General features: G+C 38.9%; 2 protein-coding genes across 2 annotated transcripts in view; both read right to left on the reverse strand.

Moving 5' to 3' along the window:
* Positions 1-614: 614 nt before the first annotated feature.
* LOC115918291 lies at positions 615-15851 on the reverse strand. The gene is made up of 6 exons (XM_030972573.1): positions 15750-15851; positions 6315-6455; positions 5301-5400; positions 4238-4424; positions 3393-3821; positions 615-3040 (listed from the first exon to the last, which is right to left on the reverse strand). The coding sequence occupies exons 1-6, from the start codon at positions 15805-15807 to the stop codon at positions 2492-2494; spliced, it is 1464 nt and encodes a 487-aa protein (XP_030828433.1). The 5' UTR covers positions 15808-15851; the 3' UTR covers positions 615-2491.
* Positions 15810-17851, reverse strand: part of LOC115919242 (protogenin A-like) — a 52843-nt gene continuing 50801 nt past the window's right edge. Inside the window, exons 12-14 of the mRNA XM_030972572.1 lie at positions 17154-17331; positions 16512-16641; positions 15810-15920 (exon numbers count right to left, since the gene is read on the reverse strand). Coding sequence (XP_030828432.1) covers positions 15879-15920; positions 16512-16641; positions 17154-17331 — 350 coding nt within the window. The 3' untranslated portion in view covers positions 15810-15878. The remainder of the gene's footprint in view (positions 15921-16511; positions 16642-17153; positions 17332-17851) is intronic.

The following is a 17851-nucleotide window of genomic DNA, read 5'->3' on the forward strand; positions in this document are numbered from 1 at the left end:
GGTAATGTCCCTGCAAATTATGTTAAATGTTATTTTGTTGAATCACCAGCATTTCTCCAATCGTGGGATCTTCATCCCTGGCCTGGCAGCTGTATAACATGATCTACTGTCCAGCTCTTACCCTTTGACATGAATACACTTAATCCTGAATGAGATATATATATATATATATATATATATATGAGTTTGGTAGTAGCGACTGAGGTCGACAGGTAAAATGAGGTGTGAGGGTTTATTAAATACCAGATAAGTATTTCCCGAATATAGTAACTCTGCATATTGCACCAATCAATAGCAGAAAGTAGTTATTTTGACCTGACATGAGGCTAACATACAAATCTGGACAACGTTTCTCTCCTCTTCAACGTCGAGAGATAATAAATACAACTTTTATATGAATAAATGCATAGTGTATAGAATCAGTGAAATGTGCTATCTATGTCCTGAGCTGACATGGCTTGTCATTGCGTTTATAAGAGCAGCTGGATGGTTTTGAAGAGTTGCATTTGATATCCTCTGAATTTGTAGTCCTCTGGTCATTTTAATACATGAGGTTGTATGAACTGGCTAGCACATCTAAGCCAGAAATCATCTACGGTTTGGCACTCAGTTAATTTTTTTTGGATATCTTCAAGGATAAGAATACAGTTTGTATGTCTTCATTATAATTGGATATAAAGAATACCCTAGAAATTGGCAGATGAATCTATCCCCTGAAGCATAAAGACACAGTAACGATCCATTTAATGATGCGTTTGCGTATAAATCATAACAGCTTAAAATCTAACCAAAAGAGAAAGCAATTATCTTGATATTCAAAGGTCATTTTGTATCTTGCCGTTATCTTGAATCTTTTTAATTCTACAGGTGGAACAAAACTGAATACCAAATTGACCTTTATGAAATACCTAATGATTATTATAGAAGGTCACTGTTATATAGTGATAAGGTTATGAAGTCATTTAAAATAAATTAGTTTGATTTCACATCTCCAACTCACCCTTTTTTCCCCCAACAACAATTTCTTGTTAACGCATGTGGCTATTTCTATGCCATGCTGCAAAATGTGTGCTTGGGTATTAAATAAACGCAAGTTTGCCCATATGAAATTGTTATGAGAAGAGGACCACAAATGCTGCTAGAACACAGCATACAGGGTATGAACATCCTAATCTTAATAGTAGCCAAGTGAAGCCAGATCATTTAAATTTCTTAACACAAAATAAAACTTGTAATTTAGTATCAAACTACAAATAGCTGTAGCTTTATCAGCATGTGACGTATGGATACGGTTCTAAACAGTATAAATCTATTAAACGCAAACAAAGAGAGCACAGAGACAATACATAGCAGCATTCCTGGTATTTTAACTCCTTCCTACCTTAGGTTGACCCCCTTTAAATCTTTCTTTCTGCAGCATTAATGCAGCATCAATCCATTTCTTGCACTACTCTTCTCTAATGAATGAACAGTCACACCAAACATGCAAGCTTTGGTATCACAATATATGTATATATATATGTATATATTATATAAGCAGTCATCCACGCATGGCTCGTTACACCACACCTAGCTTTTGCAGATGACATGTAACGTTTGTTCATATCACGCTACAACTCAATCTTGGTTGAACACAGCATTGCTCAATAAAGGAGAATAAAAAGTAATAATAAAAAAAAAAATCAAGAGCGAATGCTGGAGCAATCCAAGAAAGAATAGCTTGGAGCAAAAGAATTTTATCCCATTTTAATAGAGAAAATACATTATCACCATTACTTTGTCATATATAGTCCTCTTTTGTCCATTTTCATCAATATATTACAGACCAGCCTCCACCCCTCCACCTCTAAAAATGAGGGGACTAAAAGGCTCAAGCATCATTTCATCTCTCTTCATTTCAAGAGAGGTTCTTAGACACATAAGGTAATATCCCTGAGATAGGCAAACATAACAAAAAAAGTCTCTTAATCTTCTACGTTGGAGGGCGTCTTGAAGAATATAAACTCACTCCACACCGACCGACCGACCGTTGTCTCTTTGTTTAATAGACTCAGTTGGACAGATGGAGAGAAAGCTGTAGAGATTGTCCAGTTTGCTCACAGTAGATAGAGCCCTGATCATTGAGGGATCATTGAGACAGTGAGCTTCTAGAGCATTGATTCAAGAGTACATTGGAACTGAGCGATGGGTGATGAAGCCCGCCCCCTAGGGGTTGAAGCACAGACACAGGGACTCCTGAAATGTTTTATACCCGTCTTCATGTGAGCTCCCTCTGTCTGCTGGTGGGGAACGAGGAATGATCGCAGTCAGCGCGACAGCACGGAGAAGAAGAAGAAGACGTTTCAAAGATGAGGAGGAGGTGAGAGATAGATGATCACAAACAATGCTGAGTTGGTTTCCTTTAGGAATCGGGCATAGACAGTAGAGATGACTCGAGCCGGGCTTCATCACACGTGGAGGTAAATAGTTTGGAGGATTACATGACCCAAGATCACACCGTACAGGTTGTGATTGTCCTGTTTGGTTCGATTGGTCTCGCTTCGCTGGCGTGTTTTTCAGCCTCCTCTGGACATGACGACGACGACACCTCTGACGGGGGCGGGGTCCATCTCTCCCAAGGATCGACACTGTGCGGGTCCTGAGCCCCGCTGGGAGGAGATCCCCTGCCACAGCTGACAGGCGCTACGTGGTGACCCTGTGCTAATACCCGTTGAGGATCCACGCGACGTGCTGGAGGTAATCTGTGGCTGGTAGGTGTCTGACAGGGCGTGGCTATCCCACCACCGTCAGGAGGTACCCCCGTCCCAGGGCTATGAACTCCTGAGATATGACAATGTCCCTGGGTAGGGGGTATAATACTGGCAGACACTTTAGAGACGGTGGGAGGTAGATGAGTGATACTATCTTGACTGCTGTTCTTCTCACTGTTAGCTTGCCATGAAGCAGTTGATTGTAAAGAGGTTACAGACTTTGTTCCCGAGAGTTCAAGCTGTGAGGTAGATGAATTTGACGGGATTACAATTTCTTGATGCTCAGTACCCTGTAAAAACACAAACAAAATAATACATTAATTCAAATGGTGACCCAAATTCCTGTCTATATTCTGCTAACAATTGATTAAAATGGGAACAAACTTCTCCATGAACAACTGTTTCTAGTCATCTTGAATTTGCTACTGGAAAAAATTAAAAGGTACACGGCCAAATATCATTATAGTTATCTGCAATCAAAACTAGTTTTAAAAAAAGGAAAAGCATTTTGACCACTGGCTGGCAAATGTTTGTTCTTTGTAGCATCCTGTAATGTAAATAAAGGGGGAATGTGGATTTCTCATACATTACTCAAATTAACTGAAATATACACTGTCCAATGTTCAGGTTAGGGAAACTCACCAATTGTGGCATCTCCTGACTATTATATTCCTGAGAGTGATGGAGGAGACCCGATCCATGCGCTGAGCTCCCACTATGGGACGCTGCTTCTTCTACACACCCCTGTAATCTCTCAGGGGGCAGGTGGGGCCAGTAGCCCTCTCTCTTCTGCCAGCCCACCAGTCCTCCTGGCTGGCCGTTCATTCTGGGCGGCCCATGACCATTTGCCCTCGGTGGCCCGTGGCCGTTCCCCAAGGGAGGACCGTGTCCGTTTCCCAAGGGCGGTCCGTGGCCGTTTGCCCTAGGTGGTCCATGCTGCCCATTGCCCGTCAGAGGCCCATACCCATTGCCTCCGGGAGGACCATGCCCATTCATGATAGGGGCGTGGCCATTGCAATGGGTGTGGTTCCAATTAGGACCATACCCATTCTGAGGATGAGGTGGTGTGCCCTGCAATAAATGACACAAAAAGAACATCTTTCATTACCAGCTACCAGTTTTCATCCTTGGAAAAAGCATTTTGTTTCCTATAAGCCTTGTTTGGCGTTCAACAATAAGGGATAGAGCAACGTCGATCTGGCGCTGCTCAGTGGCTGCCGGGCTCACAATCAATTGGGCAAAAATAATTTTCCATTTTCGGTTTAACTTAATAAAATTTGGAGTGGACTTATTATTATAAGAAAGTACATTTCTATATTTTGTTGGGAATGTAACTAACTACCTCTTGGATGTTCAAAATACCATTATACGCTGTAACCCCCCCCCCCCCCCTCCCCCATCCCCTCCTAACCATCTCCCAACACTGTCACCATCATTCTGAATCAATACTCCCACCACCTAGCCTAGCCTAGGATGCAATCACCTACCTCCTTAGTGTTCTCATATTGTGTGAGAACAGGTAGATTGGTATCGCCCATCTCATCGGCGTTGGGTACTGACATGTAGACACGCTGTGAGTTACCATTAGAATGGTAGTGGACGCAGGGACCGCCGTTTGCTGCTGTTCTACAGCTACACTGATCAGGGCGAGCTCTTCTCCGCCAGCACACATGCCTGTTAAATGACAATTCAAATCAAAATAGAGATTTGCTTTAAGCTAGAGTAACTTAAACAATGTTTTTCATGGAAATAGCTCAAAATAACATGCAAAAAGATATAGATGTGAATATATGTATCTTTGTATTATGAACGATCATCTATGCATTATGTTTTTGGTTTCCAAATAATACATGTACTTCTTTTTCTTATTCATGTCTGCATTACACATGAATAATGTTGCTCTCATATTGATCTGACTACCTCCATTCTTTCCAACTCTTTTAACAAAATCAATCAAGAAACACCAAACATTAAGTACCAAATATTTAAACAACAACCACCTATCCTATCAGACAACTGATGTACTGTCCAAATATATATATATAAGAGGATTCAATCCTTTTCAAAGTCTGGATCGCGGTCCGCATTTCAATCGGGATAATAAGGGAGGCTCTGCTTTTTTCTTAAGACCCTAAAAGGACTGTCAAGGAAAAAGTTAGAGAACCCCTGCCATAAGGCTTTTTTGAGACATGACACCCCAAAAACCACCAGTTAAACATAACTAAATGAGACACTGCATACCTGCCAACATTCAACTGAAATGCATGTCAATTTGACTACACATGTTTCAGTGGGATGGAGTAGACCTTGCACCAGGGGAAAAAATATTTTAAAAATTGGGGGGGGGGGGGGGGGGGGGGCTACTTTACAAGCTTTTCGGGGGCTACTTTATGAAAATAACATTATTTAAATTGTTTTGCATTGAACTCTATGCACATTTTGGAGGGCTCTTTTATGACTTTCGGGGGCTCTTTTGGGCATTTCGAGGGTGAAATTGCCCGAGCCCCATGTATTTTTGTCCCTTTCTTGCACTGATATCGTGATACTAACCTGAATCTGTATGTGATGAGAGCAGTGCAGATACAAATACACACCATAGATAGACAGACTCCTATGAGAATGCCTTGCTTTAGGGTGCCTGATGGAGGAGCTGTATAACAACAAAGTAACAATCAACATTATGAGCATTATGAGCATTATGAGTATCATCACCACCATCACCATCATATCACCATCACCATTATCATTATTATTCAGTCAATGAATGAAAACATGACATTTCAGAGTTATAAAAGATTCTACAACATCCAATATTACAATCATTGGAATGCTAGGAGACAGGATAGGAAAACTGAATGACTGTGACCACCCTGTTTAATTGGCTTTGGAACTTTAATCATAAGTCTTCTATAAACATAGCAATGAATAGTCTTGTGTTGCTTTCCAAATTACACTGAATTGCCTATAACAATAATAAGAATCTATAAAGCATTTAATACGTAATACCGTCTCAGCGCGTTAAAGATACTATAAACCATATGTATATATATAAATTAGTAAACTGTATACTAGAACAAGTGAGTAATTAAGAACTGTAGAGGAAACATTCACATTTTGCCAAGATATGTGATGACATAACTGAAATCTTTTAAAACCATCATTCAGAGCTAGTAATTTGGCCAAAATGATTTTAGAATAAGAAATAAAACTTAAGTAATTTCTGTCTAAATAATCCTCTAGAAATCTAAGGAATCCAAATTAAAAAATAATTATCCCAGATTGGCATAATGAGAATGATAGATACCATAGAAACCTCCTAACATTCACAATTTGCCAAGATATGTGATGACATAACTGAGGTCTTTTAAAAATATTGTTCAAAGCTAGTAATTAGGCCAAAATTATGTTTAAATAAGAAATAAATCTTTGCTGATTTCTGTCAAATTATAATCCTCTAGAAATCTAAGGAATCCAAATTAGAAAATAATTATCCCAGATTGACATAATGAGAAAGAAAGATACCATAGAAACTTCCCAGCTTCTAAGAACCGAAGCCTAACTTACGTTTATTGATGTTGACCGGAAGAGTTTGAGCAGCTACAGCGTCTGTAGGTGGTCCATCACCAGCCTGGGTACCCGCTCTCACCTTGAAGTAATACTTGGTATCACTAGTCAGACTCTCAATGGTAGACTGATGCATAGAACCTATACAGAGAAAGAAGAAAGAAAGAAAAACAGTTTTATGAATGATGAGCTCTCCTTAGCAAAGGGCCCTGCATGTTCTTCTTTCAATACAATAATACAATCAACCTGTCCACAACGACCGCCTAAGGGAAACACAAAAAGTGGTCTCTGTAGACAGGTGGTCTTTGTAGACAGGTTCCTTTAGTACATGCTTCAGAGAGAAACCATTTTCAAGGGAAACAAAAAATGTGGACCTTGTAGACAGGTGGTCACTAAAGCAGGTTTGACTGTGCTAGAATCATTTCATTACCCATAGAAACCTCATCAAGCATCAATGCTATTATTTTGGAGCACCCTGTAGTTATTATTATTAATACCCCGAGTGATAGCCAGGTACCTGTGCACACTTGGGTGGAGAGTGGCAGAGGATTTGAACCCTCAGGCCTTGGTTTGAGAGTAAAGTGAATGAACCACTGTAGAGCGACATCTCCAATTGAATATATAACGGGAAGTAGGTCCAACTCCATCAAGAAAAAGTTGAGTTATCAAGGAAAAAAATATCAAAACCTTGACAAGTTGAAGAAATAGAAGATATCATCTATGCAGGGACAGAATACACTACATGAAGTCAACTAAATCATGTCTCTTTGAAGCACTAACACCACAATATCATCCAAGTAGTAGCACTATAGTTGTGGAAAAGTATGATCAAACCTGATAAATTAGAGAAGAACACTACCCCCCCCCCCCTGTCCTCCATATCTACTTCAGGAACATCAAATATCATTAATACTATTACACTACAGCTCTCTTATAACTTATTAATTTTGTTTACTACGCATTCAATCTATAACAATTTCACATTCATTCACATTCACATGAAAATACATGTTTGAAAAGATGTTATCAAACTTACAGGTATTGTAACACAAGCATTAAAAAATGATTAATCTGTGATAAAACCAAGTTAACCAACTCTTATCAATTGCAAGATATAACGAAAAGTGATTTTTCTAAACACATAAATTTCTTCTAGTACTTTTTGTGGAAGATGATACTATAAAAAGTACACTTCACACCAATTTGTTGTTGTTGTTGCTGATGAAATTCTCTTAAGTACGACACATAATGAATGCGTAACAATTATCAAAATGAACCAGCCCACGGAATATCATAAAGGAAGAGGGAAACAACAATTCCAGATAGGAATGTTGATAGGCTGAGGATTGGAAGATGAGAGAGCAAGCTACTGAGAAGTCAAGTGGACAAGAAAAAAAACTTGACACTGAATAGTTGTTGTGTAGAGGTCATACGAGGTCATGACCCCTAGGTTGCATGGTATGTGACCTCCTGGGACAGGGGAGAGCCTGAGAGAGGCAAGGAGAGTTTCCCACCACCTGTCCGTAGTGTTATAGACCCAGTATGAAGCTGGGGAATGTCTGGTGTGCTAGCTAGCTAGCTCTGCATTCTTTGATACAGACAACAGTTTATATACATGCACATTGCACTTGCACACTGTCTGCAAGTTGTGTCCATGCCGAGATTTTCTTACACCAGAATTCAATCGGATTTTATACAAACTCCATCAACAAGAGTGAGAATTTATCAATTCTATTTCTACAAAAACAAAACAGAAATGGTCAAGGAACATAGGACAGATTTACCCTGATTTACATGCAAATCAAGGCATGATTACCAAATCCTAACAACATTCGATCAGGATATTCTCCGTAAAGGGAAAACAAGATAAGGATTCACCTCTCGAAGAGAAATTCCACTCAAACACACACAAGAAAATGCTTTAATACCCAAGATAATGGAATACCTCTGCTGAATCCCGCTCTTCACATTTTGCTTGAAAGTATAACATTTCTGTTTCAAGTTAAGAAAGAAGAAAATGAAACGGTAAAAATTAAAGTTCATTTCCTACTCATCAAACTTTGCGAAGGCTGGTAGGAGAAAAGGTCTTATGGCCCTTCTCCTCGAACACGTGTCCTTCACTTCTGCAAAGTAGCACTTCACATTACCACTTCATAAATCATCTCAAGGCACATATGCTTCTTCGGGTAGGCCTGTGCAGTTTTGTAAACCAAGTTATGGTTTTTGTATCCCGTGGAAAGAAAGCTACAATTCACACAATTATGTATGACAATCAACTTTTGAATGGGTAGAGCTACTGTTTAAAGAGATCCTTTAAAAAAATCCTTGATTTAGCTCATGCTTCAATGATAATTATAAACCTTTAGGTCAGTCAGAAACTCCATGACTTTTACAAGCCGATCGCCTGCCTGATTATCAAGATATTTATGATTGAAAATCGAAATCAAATTTTTCGTTTGCCAAACAGTTTTCATAACAGTACAGTCCATTGGGGAAAACGAGTATGGGTAAAACAAGTATGGGGAAAACGAGTATGGTAAAACCGGTCACTCAAAGGTGTTTTCTTTTTTGAGGCACTTCTTGATTATTTTGAAGCACAATTTTCGTAGGGCTTCAATATGACACCATATCACAGACACTGATAACACGTAGGGCCATGCATCTCGGATTTAACATTGTTAAACGATCCCTTTAAAGCAGAGTGCCACTAAGTGTCCCATGTTTAGCTGGGGGTAAGAATAAGCTACCAGGCAAGCAAATCATATAGCCTATTCTACTTGTCCGAGAGGAAGATGATCACATGATCATCTCTCCAAATAAAGAAACAAAGAACAAAAAATAAATGATGGAGTCAATGAGAGGAACAATCTTGGCTCTTGACCTTTGTCTAAAGTGGCACAAGGCCAAATTGACCAGTGTCAGTCCGCATGATTCACTTAGTGATCCATTCCATACTTCAGTATGCTAAGATTGAAACTTAATCCACTAGAGGCCGCAGGGAAGCAGAATTCTATCTCAGATCTTATGACGATCACACGTCATATTGTGCCGTAACAGGACCAAAGTCTGAGGGCAGGAACAGCGCTTCTCTCACAGGAGTGCAGGGGGATCAGGGTGAGAGTGGTCCTCACAAACAGGTCAAAATAATTTCTTCTCTTAGGCATGCTGTTAACCAAAATTATTTCCTTCCCTTACAATAATGTTGTTTAACTTTTTGCAGTAGATCCCAATTACAAGATGAGCGAGGAAGGGTGAAGAAAAGTAATAAAGTCAGACAACTAATTACTCATGTATGATTGAATTCTAAGTCCATATTCATATTTTAAAGGCATCGTTTAACAATGCTAAATCTGAGACCCTCATGTTATCAGTGTATGTGATATGGTGTAATATTGGAGCCCTAAAAAAAATGTGCTTCAAAATGATTATGAAGTGCCTCAAAAAAGTAAAAATCTTTGAGTGACCGGTTTTACCATACCGTAATTACCGGTGTATTAACCGCACTTTTTTGCCGCCGAAAAAAATTCAAAGTCGGGGGTGCGGTTTATACACGGTACACCAAAGTTTTGATTTATGCCCCTCCATCTGGCGCTATGCCTGGCAATGTCTCCCAGCTCAGTAATCAGTGTGTTGACTCACCACTCAGAAACTACAACAACACTCAAATTTGTCTGTCATCTTGGTTTGAAAGTAATCTTTCTGATAGATTTCAATATGTAGTTGATAAAAATAATTCCTCCAATTTTTCAAAATTACACGGCGAACCACAAGGTTCTTGCGGTTAATACACGAGGGCAGTTTATACAACGTTAATTACGGTACTCATTTTCCCCAGTAGACTGTAGTGTTTACAAAATTTCAGTTTCCAATCATAAATATCTTGATAATCAGACAGGCGATCCGCTTGTAAAAGTCATGGGGTTCCTGACTGACCTAAAGGTTTATAATTATCAAGGCAGCATGAGCTAAATCCAGGATTTTTTTCAAAGTCTGAGACAACGTTAAACTTAAATGTCACAACCACTTTACAGAGTCATAAATATACAAATTATCACTTGATCATAAATCCTGCCAAGGCCTAAAACACACATCATAATAACATTAACTCCTTCAGCAATTTCCTACACTAACAGAATCAACTTCAACCCTGACCTAAATAATCCTGAACCATAACCTAGTAAAAACCATTGCAATCCTGACCTGAACCCTTCATTAACAAATTAAAGCCCAGAAGCTAATGTTGCTGGTGCAAACGTTGGTTCACCCTTGCAACCCATGTCTAATACCCAAGTCATACCAATGAGACCAACATCAGACCGACATCAGACCCCAAAAAATACTGATCTTAATATACACTAAGATGAATAGCCAACATTTTGTCAGGTTGAGTATTAAAGTTTGGAGTCAGTCTTGAGTTCATCTGGAGTTGGTTTGGCGATGTGACTGAAGTATAGGCCTAATTGCCTGGAAATGAAAGCACATCTTTACTCTAGATACAAAAAAAAATACTTAAAATAAATTGTGATGTAAGAAGACTGCTTGGAGTTTGCCATTGACCTTTTCTCCATAGTTCATCCTACAACTGACCTTCTCTCAAAGACCTTTCATCAAAGACCTAACATTTAAAAAAACAACCTACTCCTGAATACTTATTACATTAGCTATGTCTAGTCTTGTATCTTGGACACTCCATCTGATTCTTTATATCTTTAAAATGCACTTGTTGGGACCAACAACAACAAATATTCAAATTTCCACCAACTATCAAATGGCAAAGCCTTGCTAAAGGACAGTTTGTCAACTCTCTAGAAGATATCTTTAGATAACCGACGTGATGCATACTTCGCTCTACTACAACAAATGATGTTTGGCAAGTTAAAGACAAAAAATATTCAAATTTCCACCAACTATCAAATAGCAAAGCCTTGCTAAAGGACAGTTTGTCAACTCTCTGGAAGGTATCTAGAGATAACCCAAGTGATGCATACATCGCTCTACTACAACAAATGATGCTTGGCAAGTTAAAGACAACATTAGAATCTTACACGTATCAGGGTCTGTTTGCAAGGACTATATCAGGACACCCAACATGCTCATTTCTGTGCTAACCTCCACTTCCCAATGTCACTCCCCAGGAGACTTCAAAGGCTACACTTACAACAAGATTGCCGGAGAACTGCAAGACAATTAGGTCACCTACCTGTACTCTTAATTTACACACGGGACACCAAGGATTCCATCTCACAAAAAAACACATACACCTCAATCAAACACCTCATGAATTCTTGATGCCGAATGCTTCAGTTATTTCTATAAATACCACAATGCACCCCCCCCCCCCCCTGTTAAAATAGGCTAAAATACCACTGACTTGTGCAAAGAGAATCAAGTACCATTACAATTTTAATGTACATGTCATTTACAACACCTGCCCATCTATGAGGTTGAGTTGTGTATTTCCTCTCTAAGATCAAAACTATAATTAGTTTAGATGACCAACATAAACTCTCACTCAGCTCACAGTGTTATTTGACCCTGTGATGCAGGTGAAAATTTAATCAGGTTTGAAGCTATGCTACAATATCTAATATGTAACAGAGGGGCATCGGAGTTATGTTGTCACTACCGCTATCAAAACATAAAACCAGCGGATGGGAATACTAACGTCCTATAAAAGGTACCACTCAGATACGACCTGCTCGATCAAAAGTGATGGCCCATTTGTAAGTGTATTGTTTCAGTTTCTGGAAACTGTTAGGATTCATTAAAAATATAAACTGAGATTGATGACAGTCAAGCAAACATATCTATATCTGGTTTTGTTTGTATTTAAACAATAACTAGAGCCTAGTGACAACTTAAAGGGCATATGGTAGAGCAATTCAAGCAGGGTTGATCAATTAGAAATGAAACGGTTCTCCATTTCACTGTAAAACACCCAATTGTTGTGTGACTGATAGAGAAAGGACCACTTCCGTTCCATTGCCTCCTTTCTCCTGGTGCCTAACCATCCCCTTCCTGTTTGCTGGTTACAATGAGAACAGTGCCTCATCACATCGCCCAATTAGGTCAGGTTACGGACCCAGTGGGGACACCACTGTTCCTCCCCAGGACCCCCTCCTGAGCTCGCTCCATCCCTAGCATCTAAACCCTAGCCCGCATACAGGTCAAGTTCTTGACCTTGTTAGTCTTTGGATCTGGTTCATGGGTACAGGCAGGCTAGAGGTAGCAAGCAAAGCTCCATCCATCCAGTGTGGAAGGCAATGAGGAGAAGGACGTGGTGATACACACTACCGTAGAGAGAGTTATTCTACATGTATTGGCATATATTCTTGGGCTACGACCTGTCCCTCGTAGGCATGACACAGCAGACAAGTTTTCCTAGTCTACCCACACATCACATGGAAATGATGGAATGAAGTCATGGTTTTCTATTTATGCTCCAAAAGCAAATACAAATTGTGACTTCTATCTACATTTTAACACTGTTTGATTAGCAGGAATAAAAATTCAAAAAAAGGATATGGTGCATAAGATTTCTGAAAATATATGAAGATTGTGAACTGAGAAAACACAAGTACATGCACTCTCATTTCATCTTAAACTAAAAATTCTATAGTCTCTTCTGATACTTCAATTTTCTTCATTTTCTTTCAAAATTCTAAAAGCATCTTCTACGCGAACATGTGATATTTAAAAAAATATAATTCATTTCTAGAAATACTCTTGAATTAAAGCTAATCTTGTAGACTTTTGAACTCTGGTACGGGAATTGTATATCAAGAGAACATGACTATAATTCACTCTGGGTTGTTTATCCTGCAGTAGATTGATTGTTTGAACCAGTAAAATCAAAACAAACTCACAAAAACTTTGCGGGGGGGGGGGGGGGGGGGGGGGGGGGGGGTATCATTTTTAATAAAAACCACAACTCTCATTTGCACATAGTGACCTGTGTTAAGCACATGGTGTCAGGCCTACTTCCCTTGAATTTCTCATCTTTCTATGCTCATTACTCAGCCCCATACATTTTCTCCCAAAATGGTTTGGCACATGTTATTTATTAGTAATCTTGGACAGTGGGTGTAAGTTTTGTTGGATTCTGTGAGAATTGATTTTCTATCATTACCAAAACTCGAGGTTATCTCTAAGTGGAATACACTAACAATTTCCTTGGATATGATGTAAAACTGCAGGTCCTAATTTTCCTTCTTCACAAGTTCCTATGTACTTTCTTACCATCTCACACATGAATGTATATATGACATGTAAACAATTGTAACCTTCACTTGTAAATTCCCTATATATCTGGCATCCCCAAGTAGGAGCAAGGACCTCGACCTTAGGTGGGTAACAGTGGTAGTCTTAAATATAAATTCCATACAAACACTAATCTGATATTTCCTTCACACATCATTCATTGAAACAAAGCCCCCACCCTCCCCCCCCCCCCTCTCTCTCTCTCTCTCTCTCTCTCTCTCTTCACCCCATCCCTCTTGCAGTGTAGGCTAATATGCCCACCTTTGTTGCGCCCCCCCTCCCAATCCCAACCCTCACCCACCCCCTCCTTCATGTGTGTGCCTAAAACTACCCATGTCTTACTGTTGCTAACTAACCCCCAGTGAATCAACCTTTTGGTTTGCAATGTAAACTACAGGTGATGACAGGCAGACCCTATGGTGAGGTAGGCAGGCTCCCCTCAGAGTCATTAATCAAAGTCCAACCCAACCCGGCAGATTCTTTCTTCTCCTGTCATCTCATTCTATGAAGGTCTGGCAGGTCTTCAATAGGAGATGAATTACACTTCCAACCATACCAACGGACAATCGCCTCAGGAGTCAGAGTCAAGGCATTTCAAAGGTAGGGGTATATGTTTGTCAATCTAAGGAGAGATCTTAAGCCACACAGCTACTATATAATAATTTTGTTAAATAACAAAATAGAATACTGGTCACGACTCACGAGTCATAATTTTTCATAGGTAGGGGTATATGTTTGTCAATTTTAATAAGGAGGGATGCAAAGCCACACAGCTACTATATAATAATTTTTTTTAATAAAAAATAGAGTATTGGTCAGGACTCAGGAGTCATAATTTTTCAAAGGTAGAGGTATATGTTTGTCAATTTTAATTAGGAGGGATGGATGTAAAGCCACACAGCTACTATATAATTATATTTTTTTTTAAATAACAAAATAGAATACTGGTCACCAGTCATAATTTTTTCTGAACTATTTACCATGCTCTGATAGAAAATCACACAAATTTCCGATGTCACAATTTCTAATTTTATTCACATATTTAAAAGCCGATGTCAATTTTGTAAAGCTTACATCATAGCCTTGCACTGATATTTCATATAATATGTTCCTTGGGCGACCATTTTCTATCATTCAGCTGCATAGGGTAAGGATATTATTCACCATCCTGTTACTTGCTTATTATCAAATAAAATGTGAATGACTTTCACTTATCATCTACAGCTTTGATAAGAACTGCATGAAATCTGAAATTATTTTCACCTCCTTTTTGACAAACACAGCTAAACAAAACATGTCAACTATGCTCCAGCAAGCGTTGCCAAGATACCTTTTCACTGAGCTAACTAGCTTGTTTACTGGGTGCCCTTTTTAGTTATTTTTCATTTCAAAGGAATTACCTTTATTTTCATATGCTCCTCCCACCTGATATTCTGCCTGACCCATGATAGAGCTCCGTAGTAATAAATCATACTGACCTAATGCATGTACCATATAAACAGTCATCTCAGCACTTTTCATTCAGCAGGCACTCACAAAGATGGTCTGTACGCTATTCATAAAGACATGTCTTGGTTGAGTACCACAGACATATATATATTATATACAGGAGATGACATGTATTGACCTTGACCTACATGTAGACTTTACAAAGGTGTTCTCCTACTAAAGTGTACTATCTGAGCCCCAATCACATTCAAAAGTAAATCATATGTATATGTTAAGGTTATGAAATGGGCAAGTATTTACCTGCTTTGAACTACAAATGAACCAAACCTTTAAAAGAATATCATCTATATCAAAAAGTTCAGAGACAGGGCAGTAGAATAATGGATGCTCAAGCCTCATGCATACACATCAAGGAATGATTCATGTACAGTCAAACCTGTCTACAGCGACCGCACCAAGGGAAACACAAATTAGTACATGTTTCAATGAGAAACCATTTTCAAGGGAGACAAAAAATGTGCTTGTTGTAGACAGGTGGTCTTTGTAGACAGGTGGTCACTAAAACAGGTTTGACTGTATTATTACTACTCTCTTCAGGGGTGAAGGGGGTGAGGGGTCCCTCTGATACATGACAGAGGGGTGGGGTGGCATAGGGCGGAGCAGAAGGGGGGGAGAGGTAAAGTGGAGGTGGGAGGGGTGTTGATTTTATTTTAAAAAATCACTTACCATCTTTCTGTTCATACTCCCAGCTCTCTTCGGGCAGAGACGAGTCCTTCTGATACATGACTGTATAGCGAGTGATGATGCCATTAGGTCTAGCGGGAGGTTTCCAACTGACCTCCACCGTGTTAGAGTTCACTGGGCTTGCCTGCACCGCAGATGGAGGGTCTGATGGTTCTGTAATAGCAGGACAAGACGATCATTATCACAATTATATTTCAGGTGACTGGATGATGGATGCGCTTGTTTCTTTGCGGTCCACTCATCAAGATGACATTATATCTTTCTCGATGACCCCTCACATAACATGTATTTTTATTGACAACATCACCCATTTTACTCAGTTACTTTTTTTCTTTCTGTTATTCACAATTCCAAAGTAATAAACAGCCATGGCCCTGTAACAAAGGAGTTGAGATTAACTGTATCTCCCCTCTAAGTAATAGTATCTTTAAAATTGTTAGTAACCTAAAAAAATAAATTCTATATTAGAGAAGGGTACAAAAAAAGTAAGAAAAAAAATGAAATGCAGCAACTACTAAGGCACAATAGATATTTACAATTGAAAGTGAGTCCATTTTTAAGTTACAGGGCACAGAAGTCATCAGCAATTTCAATCATGAAAACTGAGGCTGGTGTTTATCCAGCGCTGCAATATCAGTTGGTTCACATGGGATAAGGTAAACCATGGCCTTTGATAGCCAGTTGAATCTTGGACAAAGCCTAAAAGGAATGACAAAATCCAGTAGTGTAGGGGTTAAATCTTACTGTCTTCGAGTGTCTCGGCGAGTGCCTTAGGACTGAATGGACCGGGTATGGTGCTGTGCCAACAGATTGGATACGGTAGGTATACCTCGTAAAAGGCTCCAGGTTCGTCAGCATTACCTCATGTTTAGACCTGTATGACAACAATCAGGGGGAAAGGCACGCATTGGTGGTTGACATTTTGCATTAAAACAAAAGGTTTAGCAAGACCGGAGAAAAAAAAACTTTTTATGGTACATAAATCTGGGAGAGTACACAGAAATAGTTAGACTGATTTACTGGAGGATACAATCAAATTCAGATAGGTGGAAATGAGAAGCAGAACAGAGTTTAGTAGATAACGCAAACAATGTTTCAATAAAAAAGGGGGAAATGTCTACAATGCAGAAATTTAGAATGCAATTTTGAACAAAATACAATGATATCAAATTTTGTAAAGCAAATTATTGTTGATAGTTCTCTCTTGTACCATCTAATTAAATATAATACAAACAAGCATGACATAAAGTGCAAGGATATTACATGATTATAGTCAATTGTATCTCAAGTCATTCTCGACAAAGAGTTACATGTCAATCAAAGGAGCTTTTCAAAGAAAATAATAATATATTTGTTTTTGAATATCTGAAAATGATTTCAGCTTACCCATCCACTTGCACAATGAAGGATTCATTCGCTCTAAACACCTCATACTCAATGGTAAAAGCAGTGATCTTCTTGTCTGTCATTGGTTCCTCCCACTGAATGAGGATGGTGCTGCCTGATTTCCCAGTGCCGTTGAAGACGAACGGAGGAGGTAATGTGTCCATCGGATCGCCTATATCTGTATGCAAACAAAGATGGAAATGTATGATCATCTCATTTTTTTTCTTCTCATTCTTGCAAATTGCAACACATCAATGCAGTACGGTTCGCTATGAAATTTGTAGACAAGCTTGTACAAAGCACTATGATAACAATTAAACTCATTAAATATTTCTCTCAAATACATGAAAATGGGGGAGCAATTTGGGATTCAATAAAGTTCAATTGCAAAATACACTCCAACAGAAATGTATACAATGGGCAGGCAAATTTCTCTGTCAACACATTACATACAAATATTTTTTACTTAAATTTATCATTACTGATGCTTCCTAACAGGTGACCAATATCATAACTTCAGTCATATACATCTTCTCTCTAAAGTGCTATGAAATTCCAACCAACATCCTCATTACCCTAGTCTCATTATCATCTTCAATATTAGTCAGATTAACCATTATATTTCTGATTTCCTTTGTCAATTATCATTCAATATGACAAACGGAGCCTTTCTGAATCTCAGGTATTCAGAAAAATAA

Source organism: Strongylocentrotus purpuratus, unplaced genomic scaffold (genome assembly GCF_000002235.5).
Source record: "Strongylocentrotus purpuratus isolate Spur 01 unplaced genomic scaffold, Spur_5.0 spur5_scaffold_6, whole genome shotgun sequence".
Classification (NCBI taxonomy): Eukaryota; Metazoa; Echinodermata; class Echinoidea; order Camarodonta; family Strongylocentrotidae; genus Strongylocentrotus; species Strongylocentrotus purpuratus.